The sequence below is a fragment of the Triticum dicoccoides genome, chromosome 3A (genome assembly GCF_002162155.2).
Source record: "Triticum dicoccoides isolate Atlit2015 ecotype Zavitan chromosome 3A, WEW_v2.0, whole genome shotgun sequence".
NCBI classification, from domain to species: domain Eukaryota; kingdom Viridiplantae; phylum Streptophyta; class Magnoliopsida; order Poales; family Poaceae; genus Triticum; species Triticum dicoccoides.
This window is the reverse complement of record NC_041384.1, coordinates 385,814,216-385,824,965: the sequence shown is the minus strand read 5'-3', so window position 1 is coordinate 385,824,965 and position 10,750 is coordinate 385,814,216. Positions and strand designations below refer to the sequence as shown.

The 10,750-nt window shown below is 44.7% G+C and overlaps 1 protein-coding gene across 2 annotated transcripts; it reads right to left on the bottom strand.

The window, feature by feature from the left end:
• Window positions 1-4,786: 4,786 nt before the first annotated feature.
• On the bottom strand, window positions 4,787-10,237 carry LOC119268267 (protein ALTERED PHOSPHATE STARVATION RESPONSE 1-like). Of its 2 annotated transcripts, none has more exons than XM_037549859.1 (7): window positions 9,903-10,237; window positions 8,703-9,786; window positions 8,188-8,357; window positions 7,718-7,941; window positions 6,718-7,048; window positions 6,068-6,528; window positions 4,787-5,086 (listed from the first exon to the last, which is right to left on the bottom strand). In XM_037549859.1, exons 2-7 carry the CDS (start codon window positions 9,604-9,606, stop codon window positions 4,972-4,974), a joined length of 2,205 nt encoding a protein of 734 aa, XP_037405756.1. In that variant the 5' UTR covers window positions 9,607-9,786; window positions 9,903-10,237; the 3' UTR covers window positions 4,787-4,971. The 2 variants fall into 2 exon arrangements, 1 of the variants encoding a protein (XP_037405756.1); XR_005133046.1 differs by having other exon boundaries at window positions 4,976-5,086; window positions 5,927-6,528; window positions 9,903-10,236.
• Window positions 10,238-10,750: the final 513 nt, after the last annotated feature.

Genomic DNA, 10,750 nt, shown 5'->3' with positions numbered 1-10,750 from the left:
GATTATGTGAGGGTGCGGGTTAAGCATGATATCGACCGGCCGCTCACAAAGTATGTTAGCCTTGTTCGCGGCAAGGAACACCGAGTCTATCTGGTCAGGTATGAAAAGTTAGCAAGGTTTTGTAAAGTATGTGGGCTGATAGGGCATGAGTTCAAGGAGTGTGGCTTGGGTATTCATGATGAAACAAAGATGAAGTATGGGGACTGGCTGTATGCCGAGGGGCCAAATAATACTCGTGCTGATGCTCCTCCTCAGAAAAATAGCGAGGCGAGAACTAGAGGAAAGCAAGACATACAACAAACCAAAGATGGAGGCACAGAGAAGGATCGTGATGGAGATGATACAGAGCTAGCTGATACAGCTTCAAGTCCAGTTAAAAGCCCTGGGGGACGGATGGAGGTGGATAAGGACCCGAGAAAGCGGTTAAATATGGATGCTACCGAGGTAATTAAAAGTGTTGGTGCAAACCATGCTCTCGGTCTGTTGGCCATCATAAATGGCAGTGGCGCTGATCAGAAGGAGGGGGTTTCTCCCTCTAGTAGTAACAGCAGCAAAAGGGCAAGGATTGTGAAGAGTGGTGATACAAATGAGATATCGGCGGCCTCCCGCGAGGAGGACGGCCGGACACAATGAATATCTTGTCTTGGAACTGCCGGGGGTGGGGAACCGCCGGACAGTTCGTGAGGTTGTGGCCCTCTCAAAAGCCAATAACCCCAAGCTAGTCTTCTTGTGTGAGACTAGACAATCGTCAGATAAAATTGAGAAAATCAAATGGAGATTAGACCTGAAAGGTTTCTATGGCGTTAGTAGTGATGGAAAAAGTGTCGGTTTGGCTCTGTTTTGGGACAAGTCTCTAATAGTGAATGTACTGGATGCTTGTAATTGGTACATTGATGTTTAGATAGAATATGTGGGAGCAGGAAATTCATGGAGAGGAACATTTGTTTATGGTGAACCGCGGGTAGAGAATAGACATATTATGTGGGATCACATGACTCGACTTCGCGCTATCTCGCAGGCTCCGTGGTTTGTGTGTGGAGATTATAACGAGGCGATGTGACAACACGAGCATCTATCCAGAACCACACACTCAGAATCACAAATGGAAGCCTTGAGGGACTACCTCTTGCTATGTGAGTTGGAAGACTTGGGGTTTGCCGGAATCCCTTATACATACAATAATGGTCAGGCAGGAGATTGGAACATACAAATACGTCTTGATCGAGCATGTGCGGACGAAGGATGGCGTGAATTGTTCCCGGCGACCAGAGTACTCCACTTGGCATCGCTGTTTTCTGATCATTGCCCACTCTTGGTGCAGCTCGAGGATGTTCAGCTTCACAAAAAACGGGTATCCTTACCCCGATATGAAATCATGTGGGAGCGTCATCCAGCGCTTCCAGAAGTTGTGGCAAGTTCTTGGGCTAAGAATAAATCTAATGGTAAATTAGAGAACTTTGGTAATGTTCTGAAGGAAATAGAAACACTGAGGGAGCAGCTAGCAGACTTACAGTTCGCCGGGGCCGATCGTGCACACATACGCACCAAGATGAATCAGCTAGATGAGCTTCTGTACAGAGAGGAGATGATGTGGCTGCAACGTTCATGTATTACGTGGCTAAAAGAAGGGGAACGCAACACGACATATTTACATCGCCGAGCAGTTTGGAGAGCTCGTAGAAATTATATCCAACGACTCAGAAAGATAGATGGGACTTGGTAACATACACCAAGTGATATGGAAAGGATGGCCACTTCATACTTCAAGGAGGTGTACACCAAGGATCCCACTCTAGCTCCAGATGTGGTTCTGGAGTGTATACCTACCAAGGTTACTATGGAGATGAACGAACAATTGTGTCAACCTTATTCGGAGAAGGAATTTTCTGACGCATTGTTCCAGATTGGCCCTTTGAAGGCACCAGGTTCTGATGGGCTTCCTGCCCGGTTTTACCAACGGAACTGGGGGGTTTTAAAAATAGAGATAATTGCTACAGTCCAGGAATTTTTTATGACAGGTGTTATGCCTGATGGAGTTAATGGGACAACCATTGTGTTGATTCCTAAGGTTCCTCACCCGAAGGAGTTGAAGGATTTTTGACCCATCAGTCTGTGTAACATGATATACAAAATTGTATCCAAATGCATAGTAAACAGGTTACGCGCATTACTTCATGAACTTATTTCTGAAAACCAAAGCGCATTCATCCAGGAAGGATCATCTCGGATAACTCTATTATTGTGTTTGAATTTATCCACCATATACATTCTCTAAAGGAGCAATCGCCAGCATTTTGTGTCTACAAGCTAGATTTATCCAAGGCTTATGATCGTGTTGACTGGGTGTTTCTGGAGAGGGCTCTTCTGAAGTGGGGTTTCTCTCAGCATTGGATTTCGCGGGTAATGGCATGTGTTTCTAGTGTGAAGTACTCGGTTAAGTTTAATGGGAAGTTACTTGAGCCCTTCATCCCATCAAGGGGCTTACGTCAAGGTGACTCATTGTCCCCCTTCCTCTTTCTGTTTGTAGCTAATGGTCTGTCGGCTTTGTTTAAAAAATCCATGGAGGAGGAGGGTTTGAAGGGGATAAGAATTTGTAGAGGTGCTCCGGAAATCTCTCATCTCTTGTTTGCGGATGATTCACTCTTGTTTTTTCAAGCTTCAGAACAGCAGGCGGTCATTGTGAAGGGTTTTTTGAACACTTACGAAGTGGCTACAGGCCAGTTAATTAATCCATCCAAGTGTTCCATCCCTTTTTCAGACCAGTGCCTGCCTATAGTTGCTTCAGGTATAAAGAGTGTGTTGGAGATAATTCAAGAAGTGTTTGAACCAAAATACCTAGGCCTGCCAGTGCCGGAAGGTAGGATGCATACAGGTAATTTTGAAACTGTCTAGGAAAGGTTGCAGAAACGATTGATTGATTGGAGTGAACAATATTCTTCCTGAGGGAATAAGGAGATCTTAATTAAGTCGGTGGCTCAGGCTATACCTGCATATGTTATGAGTGTCTTTAAACTCCCTGTTTCGGTATGTAATGAATTAACTCGCATGATGCGCCAATACTGGTGGGGAGTTGAGAAAGGAAAGAATAAAATGGCCTGGATGAGTTGGGACAAAATGAGGCTTCCAAAGTCTATGGGAGGTATGGGATTCCGCGATATGAGGGCGTTCAACCAGGCACTCCTCGCGAAGCAAGCATGGCGGCTGCTGGACACACCACAAAGTTTACGCACAAGGTTATTGAAAGCAAAATATTACCCCTCCGGTAATTTATTGGACATAGTGTTTTCATGCAATGGTTCAGCAGTCTGGAAAGGAATTGTACATGGTCTCGAACTGCTGAAGAAGGGGATCATTTGGAGGGTGGGCAATGGTGCACTAATACGCACATGGAAGGATCCCTGGATTCCCAAGGGTGTCCTCTTTCCGGCTAATCACCCCAAAACGCAATTGCCGTCTGAACCGGGTTTCAGATTTTTTGGACATGGAGGGCTGACCGGCTGCGAGAGTTTTTTGGCCTATGGACATTGAACATATCATGAAAATTCGTACATCCCCGAGGCAACGAACTGACTACATATCGTGGTTTCCTGAGAAGACCTGTCAGTTTACGGTCAAGAGTGCTTACAAGTTGGCCACATGTGAGCATAACATTGCCTTCGCCGGGGTGCGTCTAGTTCAGAGCCAAGTGGTGTAAGGTTATGGAATGTTATATGGAAGTCTTCGGTTCCACATAAGATGAAAATATCGGCATGGAAAGTGGCTACTGGAGTTCTTCCTACGGCGAAGTGCAAAGTGTATAGACATTTGTCGAAGCGAGCGACTTGCCCGCTGTGTGGTGTCGAGGAAGAAGGAACTTTTCATGCGCTGGTGTCATGTGAGCAAGCGAGGCCAATCTGGATTCGTATGAGAACTCGCTGGCCCCTTCCACCCGACGAGTTTTTGCTGGAAAACGGGAATGAATGACTGCTACATTTGTTGAGCAGGTGTTCGGAGGATGTGCGTGATATGGTAATTATGTTAATCTGGCGAGTATGGTAGCTTTGTTCGGATATATCACATGGGAAAGAAATACCACCTGTTGATGCTATGGTGGACTACTTAGATAGCTACTACAAATCCATCAAGCTTGCTGGCCCGTATTCTACGAAGGAGATATTGAAGGGAAAAATGCTAGTACCTGCTGTTGTAAAGGAGCCAGTGGTGCATGCACGCTCCTCTAATACCCCTTGGCCTACGCCTGGGCCTGATAAGGTTGCCCTGTCCTGCGCCTGGGCCTGATAAGGTTGCCCTATCCGTGGACGGTTCCTTCAAGGCATCGGATGGGACAGCGGTGGCTGGCATGGTTCTCAGAGACAGTGCGGGTCAAATTATCTTTGCAGCTTATAGAGTGATTTTTCATTGCAATGATGCATTGAAGGCGGAGTTGCATGCACTTATGCAAGGGATGGCTTTGGCCATCCAACATAGACAACTCCCGGTGGTGATCCAGTCAGACTCTTCGGAGGCATTTTCAGTTCTACCAAGCAATACGTTGGCTCGCTCGGCGTATGGACATTTAGTGGTAGAAATTAGAGATTTAATGTGTAATAGAGAGTTTTTACCTCAGAAGATACACGGTAGTCAAAATAGAGTTGCAGATCAGTTGGCCAATTATAGTCGCACCAAGTTCATCACGGCTGTGTGGGTGAACTCAGCTCCACCTTGTATCGAGGATTTGTAGCCTTTTGATTGTAGCATTACTATCATGCAATAAAAGCTCCCTTTACCCCACAAAAAGAAAAGAAAATAGTATAATGTAAAATTGTTCATATTAGACACCAATAGTCACTGGGTGGGATGGCTATCCATGTTTGCGCGGTAGCAGCACGTTGCTGGTTGGATCCTTGGCCCAGCAATTTACAGTTTTTTAATCCAAATTTATTACATGACAGGTGGGACCCATCGGTCTGTATTTGAAAGCTTTCCATGCCACTAAATAAAAATATGAGAATCCATCACGAGCATTGGACATATAAGTTGTAGCATCGCCGGTGCATGTACCTCCACCTTGTTTGTATTCATGAGCTTTTCTGTTGTAGCATCATATCTGGAACAAAAAATGACTCTATCTGAAATGGCGGTTTTGAGTTTACACAGTACACAAGAGACGACAGTGTATTAATAAAGTACATGTACTCCCTTTTTTATTTACTCCACATATTGGTTTTGGTTTTGGTCAAAGTCAAGCTTTACAAGCTTTGAAAAAATTTATAAACAAAAATATTAACATATACAATAACAAATCAATACCATTAGATTCGTTGTTGAATGTACTTTCACATCATATAGATTTGTTATGCTAAATATTTATACCCATTTCTATAAATTTGATCAAACTTTACAAAGTGTAACTTCAGTCAACTTTAATATGCAGAGTAAATAAAAATGAAGGGAGTACCAAATTCTCATTTCATGTGGCTACCATGTGACGAATCTATCTAGATGGTGATGCAAGAGTTAAATGTGTGACAACGCAGACCATTTCGAATCGGAGGGATTGAATCTGAGTATGAAACAACCACACTTGTACTCCAACAAAGCACCAGATCACTGCTTCTCGTACTCAAATTAACACCAACATAATCTCATTTATATAACAGAAAATCATATGTCTTATAATGGTTCTGCTGTAATTGTCTATATTTTGTAGTGAGTTTGTTGATGTTTTTGGCATCAACTTCAATAAAGATGGTTGTGTGAATTACAATGATGCAGAGGCCGGGGTTTTCGGAAGAACAGAAAATCATCCTCCCGACCTGACCTTGTGGCACTGGAAGTATAACAGTGTGAAGACGTGAGACTACTATTCAAGCTTTCAATCATACAGGAATCCTTTCAATGCAGCAGAAAAAATACTAGTACTAGTAGTTGTGATCCTATCACTAACCTCTTCTCAGTCTGAGACTGATCTATCCAGACACCTGTACTGACTTTTGAAATGTAAATCATGGCTAAACTTTCTTTGACAAGGGTGGTTTTTGGAGAAGGGTATTCACGTGGAACCGGCTTATGTTCTGCCTCTACTTACAGCGGGTGATCATCACAGGAAGAGACGGTGGGCGAAGCCGCTCCCGAGTGGCTGGCAGCAGCAGCAGCAGCAGCCTCGCTGCATCGGCTGATGCCTTCAAACGCCTGCACGCAGACTCCTGAGAACCCCGTCAGGGCATGGAACATGTTTGGGAGGCTCGTCTGAAGATGGTTCAGCGTCATGGCTCGACTGGTCCTCAAGGAGTTGATGTACCTGGCCTTCTCCTCCTCGACCTTCTTTCTGAACACGTCCAGCTTCGGGTCGTCCTTCGATACTGAGTAGCTCCTGGCGTGCGAACCCTGGCTTGAGCTCTGCATTGCGTTTTCACTGTGTTTCTCCAGCTGGGCGTGGAACTTGCTCTCGATGTTGTCTGATTTCTTCTTCAGCTGACGCTCCTCAGCCTGCTGTAACACGATAGAGTGTATGACTGACAGAAAAGCTTTTATTGCTTCTGCTGCTACCTGTTTATACATACATAAAAAAGAAGGGAACATTAATTAAAGAAAGACCAAATGGTTAACATTAATTAAGAATGGAAGGTTCGTCGTCCAAATATGTATGATGAATGTTCAACCAAAACCACCCGCAAGCTTGATTTTGCAGTAACAAACAAAACTCTGAAAGAATATACCATGTTGGTTTTACTCTACCTTCTCAGGTAACTTCTTAAGAGCGTGCTCAAGTTCCCCACAGAGGCTACGGATTCCAGATGAACTTCTCATGAAGCCTTCATTATCAGGCAGGCAATCAGTGAGTCCAATCCATTCGTTAAGGATGGTTACGTACTCACGCTGCAAGGTGATCAGATTGCAGAAGGAATTGTGCCATGCAGAGACTTCCCCTTCCAACTGAGATGTTGCATAGCAATGGGAGTCAGTTGTCGGCTCACTGCCAGGTTGGTTGCCAAGGAGACTGGCTTGCTGGGCAATATGGTTCTGAACCTCATGGCACTCGTACATGTTTCTCCACATATGCACAAGTCTGAGTCACAAGCAAGGAAAATAAGTGTCAGAAGAGAACCGACATGAAAATAAACATTGCTATATACTCCCTCCGTTCCTCCCTCCGTATGTGGTTCATAGTGGAATCTCTCCAAAGACTTATATTTAGGAACGGAGGGAGTATCAGGAATCGAAAACAGAGACCGCGCCCACATAAACAGAAGCAAGAAAAAAGTGTGTCAGAAGAGAAATCCGACATGGAAATAGCAGTCACAAGGGAGAACTGCAGAATTAACAGGACAGTATTGTAGCTATGGCAACTGAGTTGCGATTGCATCTGTCATTGGTGGGAAAAATACAAGCAGCACGCACCACAACAACAGTATGGCACAAGATGCCAGAGGTAAATACTAATTAGTATGGCTCAACATAAGTGCCGGCCATATCCTGAATGAAAATAGAGCTCCACTATGGCTCAACATAAGTGCCGTAAGAGCTATACTTGTGTCCCGCTTATGATGAAATTATTATAAGCTAGTATATCTTAACAAGTAACAAGGAAATGTGATAAACAGAGCTTCCTGAAAAGCATTGCTATATATCAGGAATCAAATACAGAGATCACACCCACATAAATAGCGTGATACTAGTAAAATATAAGCTTTTGAACTATATTGGATATGCTAGTTCACGGATTTTCAGAGCTCACCCTGCAGCTAATTCAATAACCTGAGGATATAACTCCTCATCCCTGATCTTTGATATGGTCAAACATGTCAAGCTTACAGCTTCCTCTAAGGACATTATCCGAGTTTGCAGTTCTTCGATATTTTCCCGAACTTTCTCTGCCTGCAACCTATCATGCTCCCCTGATTCTAGCTTCTTTAGCAATGAACTGTACTTTCTGTATTCAAGCCTTGCAAATTCTTCATCCTGCAATATAGGATAGTCAACAATGTGTCGACTTCTGGCAGCATAAGGTAACAAGTCAACATTTATTCATGATGCATCAATTTCCCCTATTGATAGAGGTAACAAAAAATTCCTAAACAATAAACGATTCATCAAAATCTAAGATACAAGCTATAAGCTGTTATCTCAATCCTTGAGCGTATTGTGCAATGCATTTCGGTGAACATAGACCAAATCAAAATAATACTTAAGACTCCCATAGTGCACCTTAACTAACTGATAGAGTTTTTGCTCCTCGTCATAAAGCTTATCTAGTGTTTTGCCATGATAACCGTATCCACAAGCATCAGTTGAGGATTCTCTGTTAGCATGTACAGACTTGAATGACCAGCTCCAGGAAAGTGTAGAGAAAACCTTGGCAGACTTCGAATTTTTTCCTGCACATAGAACAACAAACGGTATTCCTCAGGAAGTGATGGTTTGTTAAGAGGTAATAGGGAGACGTATGGAACATGGAATGTCGTTGATCCCGAAATATTAGTACTCCTGGTGCCATTACCTATTGCTTTGCAATGTGTTGGTGTATACTTGATACGTACATGACACTTGGAGAACCAACAATACATAGACAAGAAGGTTGGCATACTTCATAGTACATATGCATCATAAGAGGCTAGAGTATAAGGTTTTTTTTTCCGAATAGGCTAGAGTTTAACTTACCAAATGACATCTAAACAAAATATCAAGGATGATATATGGATGAGAAAAGCTAAATTTATTACCTTTCTTTACTTGCACCTCTGAGGGATCTAGCCGGCCGGTAGCAGAATCCAAAAGTATAACAACATCAGTCCCACTTGCGGCTGCTTTCAAGAAGTACTCATCAATCTCCTTGGCTATTTCTACCAGTGACTTGTCAGTCGCCCAGGCCATCACCGAAGAGTTCGAGTCCTTTGTTACCCAGCTGCTCATCATCGATGAGTTTTCATCACCCATAACCCTACTCTTTGCTGGATGCAATTCCACACGCCTAAGTATGCCATCAGCATTGCCAGAGACACTTTGATCCTGTCCATCAAATTCTATGTTCGTTTCCACCCAATCGTCATCCATGCTGACCTGTGAGGCCATTTCTTTATCGTCCCGATCAGCCAACGAAGATGGAAGAAAATCCAAGGGACGCATAGTGATTGGGTCCGTGTACTCCCACTCCATACCGGGCGGCGGCGGCGGGGGCAGAGGCGTCGAGCAGCTGTCAGTGTCGTCGTCTTCATCCGTGGAATCATCCCCGTCGAGATCACCATCTCTCTTCTCCCTCTTTCTTATCCTTATCGGACTAAACGGTATGAGTGGTGGGGGGAGTGGTGATGGCGGCATTGAGGATGTCACCGAGTATGGTGGCATGGAAGAAGTCACAGAGTATGCCGGAGGCGGTGGTGGTGGCGGCGGCGGCGGAGGGGGAGGAGGTGGTGAGGCAACGACTGGAAGGGACTGGTGTGACGATGCAGTCTCCACCTCGGCGAATTGGCGGAGAGTGGCTCCTGTGTTGCGGAGTGCATGCAGGTAGGTGATGTGTGCGGCTGCAAGGTCGACACGGCGGCGCACGAGCTGCTTCATGAGGTTCCTCCTGTCCCTGCATCTCCTCACCGCCTCCTCGTCCTCCACTTTGGAGTGCCTGCAACCCATCTGCCGCCAACAACCTTGAAGAATGCAGATTGCAGCACCGGCTGAAAGGAAATCCCAAATCGGGGGCCTCAGTCAAGATTCCAGATCATCCGCAACACTCGGACTGTAGCAACTCCACCGAAACAAGAAAAGAAACTCTCACATCCTCGCACATGAGATTGCCCGCTCCTATATCAGTATCTGGCAGACAAAAGGGATGATCCAAACATCAAGATTCAGCTAACACAAACTGAGGCAAAATAATAATACTCGTAAAGAATAGCCCCGATTAACTCTAGCCTGCTCGGCTGACTTACTGGAAAGGAAGAAACGCCCGCCGGTCCGCAATCTTGGAGTCGGCGGCCAGCTTGAAAGCTAAGCAGCCCCGGTTGGAGAAACAAGGGATCTAGACAACCTCAAGAGCCCTCCCTCCCTCCCTCTGGTCAAGCACACGGACTGGTAGATGGTGAAGCAGAGGCGAAGAGAGAGGGCGAGACAATTGGGAACCGAGGGGGAGAGGGGAAAAGGAGAGGGGAAAGGGGAAAGCGAAGGTGTGGGATTTGGTTAGCTTTCTTTCCGGGCTGCGGTAAAGTAGCGGTGCGAGGAGGAAGAAATTGTGCAGGAAGGATGGTGGTGGTCAGAGGGGCTGAGCTGCTCCGCCGCTTTCCCCTGTCTGTCACGGAAACTCCTCCACTTGTCCTCTCATTTTCTTTTTCCTTGGCCTTCTCTTGCTTGCAGGTGGTATCGTATCGTTAGGTCCACGCCGTCCATGCAAGTGACTTCCAACATTTGCTATACGAGCTAACTACCTTTTTTTCGAATTATACGAGCTAACTACTCCCTCCATATCATATCACAATATAAAATCATTTTTCAAGCTAGTCTTATTGTAAGAGGAATAGAGGGAAGATTGGTTGAATGTATGTTTATTGCATGAGCTTCATGGACATATATATTCCCTCCGTTTCAAAATAGATGACCCAACTTTATACTAAGTTTAATACAAAGTTGGGTCATCTATTTTGAAACGGAGGGAGTATATAAGAATACATGATTAATTTGGAGTACATGACAAGTAGAAATAAATCATGCGCTATCTGATGCTTTCTGATATACTTATATGATATTAATAGTTTGGTACATATGGTATGAAATTAAAGTATGG